This window comes from Symphodus melops, assembly GCF_947650265.1.
Source record: "Symphodus melops genome assembly, chromosome: 16".
Lineage (NCBI taxonomy): Eukaryota > Metazoa > Chordata > Actinopteri > Labriformes > Labridae > Symphodus > Symphodus melops.
The window spans coordinates 1,745,163-1,760,183 of record NC_136706.1 but is presented as its reverse complement, the minus strand read 5'-3'; the positions used below and the strand labels follow the sequence as shown (position 1 = coordinate 1,760,183).

Below are 15,021 nucleotides of genomic sequence, written 5' to 3'. Positions count from 1 at the left end.
GGTCCTCCCCCTCTCCCTGTAAACACACCCATCGCTTCCAGTGAGAGGAGGACTGGGAGCGCAGGAGGAGGACCGTCACTGAGGAGCAGAGCCGCGACGCACGAGCGACGCCTCCAAACATCTCTCCCTCTGTATTCATCCATTTAACGCTCATAAACGTCGTTTTTTTTGTTTGAATCGGAGTTTGCAGACATCTCCTTGTGTGTCGCTTTCTGAGCACGAAGCGTCCTCACCCTGACCGGTCTGCCTTTCTTGGAAATATCCGCGGAGTTGTACGCGCTCCCCGGGCGCAGGCTTGCATCGTGGCTCTTCCAGAAGTGGCATGTTCGAGGGATACTGCGGGCACTATTGAACTCCTGCTTTCACCCAAAGAGGTAACATTTTCTCTCAATACTACCTGTGCACACTACAGTTTCATATTTTGGACCTGAACACCTGCTGCACCCTTTTCTGATCACCTCATGATGCACAAATCTACAAGAGAAAACAGGCGAAAGGACTAAGTGTTCCTAACGACATCCATTCATTGCATCAGTATGATCTCGTTTCTATCATTTTCTCAAACACAAAGCAGTTTGATGTGTATTTAAACTAACAATCCTCCGGATCTCCTATCTTCCTTTGTGCGTCTTTTTCCTGCACTCCCATGCATGCTCGAGATGTTTTACATATTTTAATAGGCACACCAGGTATCACGTGCTCTTCTTCTTGGTGCTATAAATCGATCGGCAGCGTTTAATAAGTGGCTGTGAATCACTCAGATGTGTGTGGACGGGCATAAATGAGAGATTTAGATGAATGCCGATGTTCAGATCAATAAGCTGCCGGATTGTTCTGCTTTTTGCATCTTGTTTCATCCCTCTTCTTCTCAAGCAGCAGATGTAAGAAAAAAAAAAAGCCTCTGTGGTGTTTACTTTTGAAGTCTCTCCCTCCCATCCCTCTTCCTGCATGAGTCTCTCTGGTTGACTGTGAACACCTGGCAATGATTTTAAACAGACTGAGAGCCAGCCCAGGCCCTCAGATGGAGAGCAGTCTGCTGTGTGTGTGTGTGTGTGTGTGTGTGTGTGTGTGTGTGTGTGTGTGTGTGTGTGTCTGCCTTTCTTCTGTGTGATTTCTGAGTGTGGCATGTATGTGCTTTCCGGTTCTGGATCTGTTTTCTGTGAGGGGACCAGGATGACAACTCTTGAAAACATCAAACCCAGACACTCGTGCTCACACTGAAAACACATTTCCTTCTAACCGATCAGATGGATGACAAGTCGTCTTAAACTCCTCGTCAGTCTGAGTGACTTGTTAAATATTCCTCCCTGTGGACATGCATCGGTACATGTTCTTCCTTCATGTGTCTGCGAGTTCATTTCACTTCTTTTACACATCTCGTCTTTTTTTATTTTTGCATCACTGCAACAAATCAGGTTTCCAAAACGACGCAGTAATCGCTCTCATTATCTCCAGATAACGGGATCATTTTGTCCTCACTGATGAGATAAGTTGAGCCCATTTCTGTTTCTGTTTTTCTTTTTCAACTCTGCAGACACGAGATAAATGAGTTAAGCTCTGGAGAAAACAACCAGATATTTACTTGTTACCACAGGAACACAGAGTCTGTAAAGATGTATGTGTGCATGTCGGAAAATTATTTCATCTATTACGTCTGTAAAAAATAATCACATGTTTCCTGAATCCTCATGAATGTCTTCAGACTGCTTCAAAACACTCAACGAGGTCCGTTTGCTGTGATCCATGAGACAGACAGGATGCGTCACATTTCTGAAGCTAAAACAGAAAATGTCTTTAAAAAAAAAAAAAAAAAAAAAAAAAAAAATGCTTAAATCTGAATCAAAGGTTCAATCAGTTGTCAAAAAAAGTCGCATTTCTTTTCTGTTGATCTCTGAGGAATTTAATTGCTGCTGAAATCAGCGACTTGAGAAGATGTTTTCCTGCATGCTGTTAAAAAACCACAACAACATCATCATCATGCCGCCACTTTAACAGCTATCACTTAATGACTCACACTTTCTGCCAATTATATTCCCCAACACGAGTTATGTAAACGTTACACAACTTGTTGTCTAAATGGTCACTTTGCACAGAAGCCCTGTTCACACACACACACACACACACACACACACACACACACACACACACACACACACACGCTGCTGAAGGTTTCTGGATGAGTTCAGGAAGGCCGCTCGAGCTGGTTGTTCACACATGAACCTCCGGGGGCAGCGTGCACGGCGAGGCAGGATGTCGGTGCGTGATGTTGCGTCTCATGATTGCTGGGCTCGGTGTGTTGTCGGGTTGTTGTTGTTTTTGGTTGTTTGGGTTATTTTTCAGTTGCTTACATTCTTCTGTGTTTGGGTTGTTTCGCTCTGTACTTTTGATGCTGAGTCGTAAACCTGTGCTTTATAAATAAAGTTACTCTTATTTTGACTCGTTCCCATGTTTGGTATCGGTTGATATTGGCCGTTGACAGACATTTTCACTTTTGCAAATAATGTGGCATGAACGTCAATTCTGTGTGTCAGATAAATGAAATGCTGGTGGCGACTGATTCAGAGGAGAGGTCACCTGATGAACAAAGTCTGACTTGTTTTCATCGTCAAACATGAGAAAAAATGTCAACATCGTTGGAGTCAAAAGAAGTCATGAAACAAACATCAGAATCAGTCTGATTGTCTTAATCTGTGCGTGTTTAATCATGACGTAGAAGAACGACGCAACAACACAGTCAGACGCTGTGATGACATCAGCGCTACACGCCGTTTCACGTTATTCACAATATCAATAAAAGAGCAGGAAAAGAAGATACTGGCAAACGGAAAACACCAAGAAGCAGTTTTAACGGCGTGTTCAGAGAGCACGATGGGCTAACTGTGAATGTTCCTGAATGCAAAAGTAACCGAGCGAGCGGGCTGGAAGGAGTCTGAATAAGGTCGTACGACTCATCCCGAGAGAAAAGAAAAAAACCCACCATGACTGTTATTGAAATGATCGAAAGTATCCAAAGAACAAAATCTTCAAAAAAAAAAAAAAAAAAAGTTAGATCTCTTTGTCAAGTTTTTTTTTTTTTAATCTAAAGCTGCTGCGAGTGAAGAAACGAGAGAGCGCTGATTCTCAGGTTTGGGTCAAACGTCTGAATTTCACAAAAAAAAACTTTGGCAACGTTTCTTACATTGTGCAACTCAGACAGTGTGCGGGGGGGATTGCCTGCAATACTTTGGTGATTGGAAACGAGAAGAAAAATTACCCAACATTGGCTGTCTAGGACTACTGTTGTTGTTGCCATGGTAACGCAACACATATGAATAAAGTTAGATTTTTTTTTTCTCAAAAGTCTTGACTTTCTCAGAGGTTCGACCTCGATGCTTCACGATATTCGTTTGTCGGTGGTTTTGTGGAGACGGGACTTTTTTTTTTTAAAGCAGCTGAAGATTTAATCGGTCGGCATCTTTGTCCGTATTTTAACGTCTGTTGTTTTGTAAAGTCAGTTCTTTAAGGAAACTTGACCTTCTCCTTGAGCAGAAAGGTGAACACCACATCATCACAGTGTCTGAGTCCAGGCTCGTGTCCGACCTTACCGACGCTCCCAGAGACGATAAAGTCCCACTGATCTCAAGTCTCCCGCCTGACGAGCCAAACAAGCAGCTTTATTACACGTCAACAAATCGATTATTCCAGCTCTGAGCTGTTTTCTTTTCAAGCAGGGGGGAGTTGTTGAAACGTGAGACGTTAATGTCGGCCAGACAGTTGTCAGGAATTTCACGCCGACTTGTTTCTCGTTTGCTGCGAACGAACAGACTGAAGCAATAATGTGATCCGAGCTCTGAAACAGGATTGAGTTATCTGATTTCCCCGACAGTTCCATGCGTCTACAGCCGGCTGTGTTAAATACAGCTGCTTGTCTTGTTTAAAAAAAAAACAACTTTCCCTCCACTGCACAGATGTTGGGTGACGGCACGTTTTTAACAAAGGACAAACTCTCATTTAAATAACAAATATATGAAGGCCGGGGATCCAGGACCAGCAGGCTGACTTGGTAATCCAGGCTTTATCCTTTAGTATGCAAATAGTTTCAGTATCTGGTTTTCTGCCTTTTGTCTTTGTGCTGGTTTTCTGCTCTTACTGTGAAATCATTGATCCATCAGTTTCTTTTTAATACCACCTGTTTCTTATCAGGTTTATTTGTTTGGTTTTCTATATTAGAGATAGGACAGTGGAGAGAGTCAGAGATTGGGGGGGGGGTTAATCTCTGTTTTTGCCGCCCCGTTCAATATCAAATATTCAAATTCTGACGTTTCCTCGATGAATTTGACGTCTCATAAAGACGCTCTGATCTCTACAATGGGCGGGAAACTTTCTAATAGTCAACACATATATCAAATTGATCCTATTGGACCAATCAGTGCGTCTATGTGTCTCTCAGCGTCTGTGCTTCAGAACCTGCACTGCTCAAGGTTTGTCTTCTAACATGCTAATTATTAGCATACGCAAAAACTCTAACCCTAACTCATTCAGAAGGACCGCTCATCAAATTCAAGCGCTTACAAGTTCCAATTAGAGAACATAAGCTGCAGTTTCTGTGTGTGTGTGCTTGTGTGTGTGCTTGTTGTGTGTGTGTGTGTGTGTGTGTGTGTGTGTGTGTGTGTGTGTGTGTGTGTGTGTGTGTGTGTGTGTGTGTGTGTGTGTGTGTGTGTGTGTGTGTGTGTGTGTGTGTGTGTGTGTGTGTGTGTGTGTGTGTGTGTGTGTGTGTGTGTGTGTGTGTGTGTGTGTGTGTGTGTGTGTGTGTGTGTGTGTGTGTGTGTGTGTGTGTGTGTGTGTGTGTGTGTGTGTGTGTGTGTGTGTGTGTGTGTGTGTGTGTGGGAGGTGACACATGCAGGTGAGAGATTCTCGTTATAGCTCAGCCAGAGGCCACGAGATGACGGGTTTGCGAGTTTTTGTCAGAGCAGGAATGTAATAATTCCTGTTGAATCAACATCGTTTTTCTTTTAAACTTGTGATAACTTGTTTTCCTTCTTCTTTGATTAATCAGAAATGTTTTTTTTAAAATTTTATTTCTAAGAGTTTATTAGGAGTAAGATGAATCTTCGAGCTGCAGCAGAAACATGAACCCATTAGACTGTTTATTCTGTCGGCTCTTTGGAGCGTTTCACTCCTCCTGTACAAGTGAGTGAGTTTGGACATTAAAGCAGATTTTGTGATGAGTCATCGAGGTGACTTCGAGGCCTCAGCTCTGTTTCAGGCCGTCTCTCAGTTTCCTTCAGTTGAAGTCGTGTTGATCTGACGTCTTCGCTCCTCTTGGTCTCCTTTTATGAAGCTCGCTCTTTGTGTTGTTGGTTTTTGATTTTGTGAGTTGGGTTATTTTTGGCCTTGGCTTTTTTTTTTTTTTTTTTTTTTTTTTTTTTGCTGTCTCATGTTATTTTAGGTTATCTTGGTGTTGTGTAACTTTAACAATAGAATCCTCCGAACACACGGAGAGAGAGACCATTCGGCCAGACCGCGAGACCACACACCAGCTGTTTGTAGTATCAATTTCACAGTTGTGGTTCCACGGACACGAGATCTCACAGGAAGTTGGGTGATCAGACTTTAGAGGAATAAACGAACACTGAAGACGATGCGTGTCGTCAGCTGGCCGTCATGGCGTGCGCTCTGTGTTACAGCAAAACGAGAAAAAGGAAATGTGTGAAATCCGAGCTGGGAAGAAAATGTAGAAGTTCTACGTTGGTGTTCATGATCCACTCTAACATCCGCTTAGTGATGCTTCATCGTCTGCTCGCTCTCATTGGCTGTTGTGTTCAGTCGGAGGCGGAGACTTGGGGAGACTGCGACGCGTTCAAGAGCAGAACTGACAAAAGGCTCGAGGATGATTGGGACAAATAAGGGAGTTAAACTTCTGGAGAGTTTAACACCAGCGTTGTCGGGTCTATGAAAGAAACAAAGACACGTGCATAAGAAGGCGTCTTCGGCCTGGTCGTCTGTACGTGCAGAGTTCACACCTGCTTGTCTATTCAGCAGACGGCATCGAGAGGGTTTTTTGGGGTCAGATGATGCAACTTGGAGAAAATTAAACAGGTCCTCACCTCTCAGTTGCATCGAGGAATCATTCATGACCCGCTCGAGCGTTTGAACTCCATTTGGCTTGAAGCGAAGGTTCACAAAACACAAAATCTATTTCGGCACCTGGAGGTTTGTAAAACATGTTTTCAGTGGCAGCTCTGGTTAGCTTGACGCCAGCCAGTCAGTTTTAATGGTTTGCAACCAGCTTTCCCAGCGTGCAGCAAAAATCCCTTTAAAACACACATCTCCCTCAGAACTGAAAAAGAGACGGCGTCTCTGCTAAAGCCAATACTTGTAATAATTGTATTTTGGCACGCAGATTAGCAGAATAGTTAGCAAACATTGATGAGTGTTAAAGAAGTTAAATGGATGTTTTTACATCATTTTTTTTTTCTTACTGTCGGCGTTAAAGTTTAACCTGCAGCATCACAGCCTCAGGTCTTTGCTTTCAGTAAGAAAACTATTACAGTCGTTTAGCTAACTCACTTCAGTATTGATGGTAAAAAAAACAGATTTGGGGTCGAACATTTAGCTGTTTTTGATGATACATTTTGAGAGCACTGGAGGAGAACTTAACACGTCTTTTACGTCTGGTCTCCTCAAAGTATCTGACAGATGTAGAAGGTCAGACGGCGACTTGGTGCTCATGGAAATGGAGTACATGATGCGCCCGACATGTCTGGAAATTGGATGGAATGAAAGCGAGCTCTGAGCGAGGACAAGGCAAGGACAGAGAAGATGGGAGCTGCGACTTTCCGGAGGGGGAGTGGAGTGAATTCTGTGCATATCTCAGAGGCTTAAAAGACTCCTGCTGTCTCTTTCTTTCCTCTTCTCTTAAAGAGCTCTGCAAAGGGACTCTTGCATGTAAATTGTGCTATCTCAAAAAAGGAAGGGGATTAGCAGTGCTTGGGATTGAAATGGAAAAGCCTCCCAGTGTCTGCGTGGAAGACAAGTGTTATCTACTTGACCTTCCTAACTCCCAGAAGTATGCTGTTTTGCAACTTGTAATCACTGGATCTCTTGCTAAATGTCTCTCTATCTCCAGGGGGAGGGATTGCAATACTCCTCTGAAAAATGCACATCATTCATCACATTATGGTTGAGCTGCAGATGCAATGCTTCAGCATTGATATCACAGTGTGTGCATGCAGAGTAGATCAGCTCAGGGAACAATTTGATCAGGCGTCTTTTAATACTCCAGCAGTCTGCTTTTTCACGACTTTCTAAATCTTAAAGACAAACAGCGTAGTCTCTCTGGGAGGAGGGGGGGACCTAATTAAGCCTAAATTCACAGTTCTTAAGATGCCGCTTAAGCATTCAAACAAACAAATGTCCATTGCGTTTTCTTTTCAAATCTCAGGGGGGAATAGCTGAGCCATCAATTAGAGACGGAGGAGCATAAAATTGACAGTTAAATGACAGAAGAGGAAGCAAAGAGACTGGAAATCTTTTGAAAATTTAGGTCGACTTTAAATGAAAGCATAACAATTATTTGAACCCCCCCCCCCCCCCACTCCCCCCTGCATGATCTAATTTCTTCCCTTATGCTGTGTCCTCACATCAAACAAACCCACAATTTACTGAAAGTTTGCCCCGTCTTTACGGGAAACTCATTATTCTGCTGTTAAACTCTCGACTGCCACCAAGAGAATTTAAAAATCTTACTCGACTACAGCAGACCTAATTGCAGTGAGTCACTCTTTAAACAGAGGAGCGTCCCCCTCGGGTGTCTTCCTGGCAGGGTAAAAGACACTCTCTCATTGAATAGTAAGACTGTCATTGCTTGAGGCCGAAGTGAAAGTGCATCCTCTAGTGACAAGAGATACCAGAAGATGCAGGTAAAACTCACACCTGTCTTAATACCATTGCAACAAAAATAGAAGCTTTAGGCGCTAAATGTTGGATCATTTCTTGGTTTCGATTACGAAAAATTGCAGCCAAACTCCCCCCATCTAGATTGCACAAATATGTGAAACAGCAGCATATATAAAAGATGACTCTGACCAGTTTGTATGGAGAGCAATGCATATAGAAATCTGCCATGTACAACCCACACTGTGACTCACCAACCACAAAGAAAACAGTCGAACCTTGTATGATGGGATTTCCGTATAAAATGCATTGATGGGAGATTTTTTTCTTGTCCTTTCTTTTTTTTTTTCAGGATTCAATGAAAATGTCCGTGTGCGTCCATGAGAACCGAAAATCCCGAGCCAGCACCGGCTCGATGAACATCTACCTGTTCCACAAGTCGTCCTATGCGGACAGTGTCCTCATGCACCTCAACTCGCTGCGGCAGCAAAGGCTCTTCACAGACGTCCTGCTTCACGCCGGCAGTCGCTCCTTCCCCTGCCATCGCGCCGTGCTGGCCGCCTGCAGCCGATACTTTGAGGCCATGTTCAGTGGTGGGCTGAGGGAGAGCCAGGCCAGCGAGGTCGACTTCAGAGACTCCATCCACCCAGAGGTTTTAGAGCTCCTGCTAGATTACGCCTACTCGTCACGTGTGGTCATCAATGAAGAGAACGCGGAGTCACTACTGGAGGCTGGGGACATGCTGGAGTTTCAGGACATCCGCGATGCCTGCGCTGAATTCCTCGAGAGGAACCTTCATCCGTCAAACTGCCTCGGCATGCTGTTGCTGTCCGATGCCCACCAGTGCACCAAGCTGTCGGAGCTCTCCTGGGGCATGTGCCTCAGCAACTTTCCTGCCATTTGCAAGACAGAGGACTTTCTCCAACTGCCCAAAGACATGGTGGTGCAGCTTTTGTCACATGAGGAGCTTGAGACAGAAGACGAGAGACTGGTTTATGAAGCTGCCCTGAACTGGATCAATTACGACCTGGAAAAGAGGCACTGCCACCTCCCAGAACTCCTGAGAACGGTTCGCCTGGCTCTCCTGCCGGCCATCTTTCTCATGGAGAATGTATCCACAGAAGAGCTGATCAACGCCCAGGCCAAGAGCAAGGAGCTGGTGGACGAAGCCATCCGGTGTAAGCTGAAGATCCTGCAGAACGATGGCGTTGTTAACAGCCCGTGTGCCAGGCCAAGAAAAACAAGCCATGCTCTTTTTCTTCTGGGTGGGCAGACCTTTATGTGTGACAAGCTGTACCTTGTGGACCAGAAAGCCAAAGAGATAATCCCAAAGGCCGACATTCCCAGCCCGAGGAAAGAGTTCAGCGCGTGCGCCATCGGCTGCAAGGTGTACATAACGGGTGGGAGAGGCTCGGAGAATGGTGTGTCCAAAGATGTGTGGGTTTACGACACGGTTCACGAGGAATGGTCCAAGGCAGCGCCCATGCTTATTGCCAGGTTTGGCCACGGTTCTGCAGAGCTGAAACACTGCCTCTACGTGGTCGGAGGTCACACCGCCGCAACTGGCTGTCTCCCAGCATCTCCGTCCGTGTCCCTAAAACAGGTAGAGCAGTTTGACCCGGTTGCAAACAAGTGGACAATGGTCGCTCCTTTGAGAGAGGGTGTGAGCAACGCAGCGGTGGTCAGCGTCAAGCTCAAGCTCTTTGCGTTTGGCGGAACCAGCGTCACCCACGACAAGCTGCCGAAGGTGCAGTGCTACGATCCCCAGGAGAACCGATGGACCGTCCCTGCTTCCTGCCCGCAACCTTGGCGCTACACCGCCGCCGCCGTGCTTGGAAACCAGATCTTTGTCATGGGCGGGGATACCGAATTCTCGGCGTGTTCGGCCTATAAGTTCAGCAGCGATACCTACCAGTGGACTAAAGTTGGCGATGTGACGGCCAAGCGTATGAGCTGCCAGGCCGTCGCATCCGGGAACAAACTGTACGTGGTGGGTGGATACTTCGGCACGCAGCGGTGTAAAACTCTGGACTGCTACGACCCAACACTGGATGCTTGGAACAGCATCACGACTGTGCCCTACTCGCTCATTCCCACTGCTTTTGTCAGCACCTGGAAACATCTGCCTGCCTGAGCCCAAAATCCTCCCGACACCCTTTTCATGAGGTGAGTTAGAACTCAGATTCTTAAGCTTTAGCTTTACTGACAGTGCTGTAGAAGTGGTATAATAATGTCGTTCTCTTTGAAGTGTTAGACATCAACACCTTCTCCCTTTTCTCTCAGCCATCTGTAAAACATGTATATCATGTTGCATTTCTCATGTGTTTAGTGGATAGACCAATCTGTGTGAACTTTAAAGTAAGATTTCTTGGCTTCTAAAAAAAAAAAAAAAAAACACCTTACAGAAAACAAAATCTTTTTGGCAGGGATACTTCAGATCTGGCAAGGACACATATGGAATTAGCCAATTTAACACGAGTGTTTGCTGCGATTTCTCACAGACGAGCCGACAATCAATGAGGCCTATTGATCTGCGACTAACGTACGTTTGATGCCTCTCAGAGGCTTTTTTGGATTTTAAGCGTGAAACAGATTAAGACAGGAGAAGCGTTGTCCTCGAGAAGAAGAAGGGGAAGTACCATCAGAGCAGGAAGGGGAGGGGGGGGGCGCTGGGGGGGGATTGATAGAGGCTTGTGTGCGTTAGTTAAGTGAGTTATGTAGCTGTGGGGATGGGCCGAAGGACACAGAGGGTAATTGAAAGAGAATAGGATACTTTTATTGCTCCTGTGGGGGAAATCCCTCTAAGCGGGTAAAAAGAGGGTCTGCCAATTAGACAAGCCACACAGCAGCAGGCTACAACACCACGGCGAGGATAATCCACTCTCAGTCGCCTTGCTTTGATGAGGTTATGGTCTTTACGCTGGGTGAGAGGGAGGCTGCCAGCGACTCACGCAGCGTCGGAAACCATTCATCATGGGTTCCAAGCAGAGGTGTCTGAGAGAAGTGGCAGCAGGAGAGAGAGCGAGGAGGGCTAGAACGCGCGAGCGCTACCTCCTCTGCTCGGTCAGATGCGCATCATCCCACAGAGCGAGCGGTCTCGCTCTTGCAAATGTACCGTTTAACTCGACTCCATGCGCGCCTTCTTGGCCTCGTTCAAACCCTGCTCTCTCCGTCTCTGATGATAAACAACCCAGACGTATGTGGAGCATGGGTAGTCAGCTGGCAAACCTGAGCTTTCCTCACGCCGCAGGCTCCCGATCACATCGCATCGGGCCGCCTCTGCAGCCCACACTGATGCCCCCTTCACTTATCCATGAAGGCTGTCCTTTTCATATATCTGTTTGGGCTGAAGTGGCTGAAGGCCCTCGGCTCCTGAGGAAGGGAAAAAGAGGGAATTAGGAGTGACTCTCCAGCTGTCCAGCACGGCACAGCCTCTCATTTGATTATGCCAGGAAACAGCTTGGAGAAAACTCGCTGCTGCAAGACTGTGATGTTCATCCTCTCCACAGGATGAAATATTTTTTTACGAGTCATTATTCCCTTTTCTTTTCAGTGACTCATCCCTGAAAGTAAGAGACAAGATTGACGTTTTTTTAACGAACTGGAAGCCAATGAAACGCAGTGCTCAGTGAAGGGGTTTAATCCTGCAACTGATTTAATACAGAATATGATTTTTGGAGCGCCTGCCTGTCACTGCAACTGACAGTCTTCTCTGTGAAAAGAAAAATTTGTTGGAATGGAAGGGGAAAAAAGCGGAGTGTTTAGGGATAAAAGGAGCACACAGACGGAGAAGAGAAAAGAGAAGTTCTTAGTTTTTCTCCGGGGAACATCTTTGTCTGAGATTCCTCCTTTTCCTTGGAAAGCTTCAAAAAACAAAAAAAAAACAAAAGCAGAATTCTTCACTTGCATCCTTGTTTAAAAAGTCATATGTTCAGCGTGACTGTTGGTGATGTTCGATTTGGAAAGTATTTACACACACTATGAGTATTGTGGATCATATGAACAGCCATGTAATCATTTCTTAGGAAGTATTTGAACAAAAATGTTAATCTTTTAGGCAACATTAGTCGGCCGAGCACAAAAAAAGTTCTCTGCATGTGATTTTGTTCCTGTTTAGCATCCTCTGGTTTCATTTTAGCACGAGAGTTCAAATCAATCACAAGCTAAAAGAATAAGCAAGGAGTTGGCTCAGACATTTACACAGTGTTAAAGAAATATGCTGCTGAATAAGAAGCCAGCAAACAAGCCGAGTCCTAAAGGAGGACAGAAAGTACTCTTCACAGACCTCCTGTACAGAGACAGCTGATTATATTACATTCACACTAACCACACATATAAGACCTGCCAAAGTGTGTAAGGCTCATGGAGTAAGTAAAAGCTGTAAAAGTCAAAAAAGGTCAGATTGAAATTCTGGTGTGTTACGGAGTTGTAGGTTGGAGATTGAAAGTTTCAAGGCGAGACGGAGGAAACGGTAGGAGGCTTCAGATCTCTAGAAGGTGGATGAAACATTTTTCAAATATGTGGCGAGTAGAGAAGGAAATCAGGAGAAGGAGGTCACAGGTCAGATTTGAACCCGAGTCAACCAACTACTGTGACGCCTCCATACATGAGGTGTGAAATAACCACGAGGCCGTCTGCGCGCCAGAAAAAAAAAACCATTTGGAAGTTGCTTTGTTGATCAATGAGCATCATGCATTCTTTGTCCTCCTGTCTTCTGTCACCTGTGAACCTGTCAACGTTGTCTCTGTCCGACGTCTTCACGCTTCCACGTCTGCTTATTTTTTACAAGCCACTCCTTTCTCCTCCGCAGATTTCCCCCCCCCCCCGTTTTGCATCATCTACTGGACTCCGACTGTGAAGAGAGCGCACGTCATCCTTCTCCGAGAGAGAGACGCCGAGCAGTGATGTACAGACACCCGCATCCCATCTCAAACGCTGCGAAAGACGCAGACGGAGACAGCCGGACACTTTACTGGAATGGTGTCACGTCTCTCCCCCCCCCCCCCCCCCCCCCCCCCCCCCCCACCACCACCACCGAGAGAGAAGGAGGCGTACAGTACAGCCGCTCACACGCAAACAAACAAACCAAACAAACTGCTGCTTGTTATTTAAAGGCACAGACTCCGACTGTGTGGCACATCAGCCGTACGAGGACTGCAAACATCACATTCCCATTTAGTCATCACAGGCTTGTGAGGATAATGTTTTTATCGAAATAAAATAAGAAGAAGAAGAAAAAGAAGCTCTTTTTAATAGAGACTGCAATGTAAAGCATGATGGATGTTCTATGTAGATGGAGGGAGGAGAAGGCAGTGATTGGTGTGCTTTAAGCGACTTAGTTTGAGTGAGTGTAGCTGATTTATAAAAGGCACAATGAAGGAGCTAATCTCCCCCGCTAACTTTCCGCTAATAAGCTTTCTTTTTTTCTTTTTTTTTTTGACCCTTTTAGTTTCTTATTTTCCTTCAAAGACACGTTTCCAACAGCTTCGACACAAAAACACACCTCCGAGTGTTCCTCTCATGACGGCTCTGGCGGTCTGTGGTGTCGGTGAGCGACACCAGCCGAGGTTGAGGAGGACGGCAGGAGGTCGAGTCGCCTCGGGGTTACGACCTTTTACGTGTTTGCTGTTTTGCAGCTACGCATTAGCGCCCGCTGAGCGCCGGTTAACTAACCCACTTTGCACACAGGGGCGGTATTAAGTGTCAGGATTCAACGCTGTCGCATTCAGCTGTATGCTTATTGCTGTAATAGACCGGCTGTGCTTCTGTTATTCTGAGAAAAAAAAGCTGCGTCTCGCTTGCTGAGTCACAGCTGAATGGTTTTTAGAGCATGTCCACTCATAGTGATTCAGTGAAACCGGCATGAACTCTTCTCTGTGCTCGCAGAAATACTGTCACCTTAACCCCTAAACTGAGGATGAATCAGTTTCTTTTTGCTGCAATGTAGTCTTAATTTATATGACAATAATAACTCTGTTATGTTAATATGTTTAATCCTATTTATTTCTTCTCTGCCTGCATTCTTATGTGAATGTACGTCTGGGTTATGTCATGCATGGCCAGGTGTTGTATTTTTTTTTTTGTTAAATCTCAGTTGGGCTGCATTTTGCACAGTTCAGTCTTTCCTAAGAGGAGCTTGTTGTTTTTTATTTTTTTTCATAAATCCTCTTCCAGGATTTTATTCATGTCTGAGTGTGGATGTGAAGAGGAAGACGGGCTCGGGTTACTGATGGTGTGAAGCTTCAAATAAGAAGTCCAAACATGACCTATCACTTAAAATACCATAAATATAAAACGACCGGAACGCCCATGTTGGTCATTTTGACTTTTTTTTAACTGATTATTTGCACATGAATTGCAATAATTGAAATGAAATCAAAAAAAGAAAAAGATATTTGATGCTTGGACAGGTCATGCAAAATCCACTGAACGGGCAATAAAAATGAGCAAGAATAAAGCTGATTTAGAAAGCAATGAAAATCCAAAGATCCTCGCAGGATCCTCCAACACCTGGAAGCAGCAGGTCGTTACAAGTTAAAGGAATAGTTTGGCCTATTTTCAGTAGCAGGACAAGTAACAGGTAGCAGTTAAGGCTATATGAAGAAGTTCCCTAACTTTTTTTTATTTTTATTTTATAACTTAGACACAAACACACTCGCCTTTAAAAGGAGTCAAAATGACTGCTTTGGTCGTTCCCAGTCGTACCGTAATGGGCCAGGACTGATTCAACAAAGCGTGCAGATATGAAACCATAAACAGATACGGCTGCTGGACTGATGCAGCGTGTGTGTGATCGGGTGTTTATCAGAGATGTTAGGGAGCGACCCTGACACGGTGAAGAATGTGAAGGTCTGTGCAGCTGTCGTCCAGACAGCTGGGAGTCTCACGTGGCTTCTTAAAGAGAGCGTTAACCCGCAGTCTTCCTCACCATTAGACCGAGCAGGAGATGAATCCAGTAAGCTGTGCATTGATAAGGGCAGACACCGCAGTGCTTTTTACCATAGTGTCGATAATGCACATCGAGGAGAAAAAAAAAAAAAAAGGAAAAAAATTGCAAGTTCCTAAAGACCAAAAAAGAGAGAATGTCTTAAAACAAACTTTCATAGTCGTTCACTCTAATCAGTGTTTTGTCTGTTTGTCCGTCTA

At 45.1% G+C, this 15,021-nt stretch overlaps 1 protein-coding gene across 1 annotated transcript; it reads left to right on the top strand.

Moving 5' to 3' along the window:
- enc1 (ectodermal-neural cortex 1) lies at positions 1-11,622 on the top strand. The gene is made up of 2 exons (XM_079364418.1): positions 1-374; positions 8,228-11,622. The coding sequence occupies exon 2, from the start codon at positions 8,234-8,236 to the stop codon at positions 10,007-10,009; it is 1,776 nt and encodes a 591-aa protein (XP_079220544.1). The 5' UTR covers positions 1-374; positions 8,228-8,233; the 3' UTR covers positions 10,010-11,622.
- Positions 11,623-15,021: the final 3,399 nt, after the last annotated feature.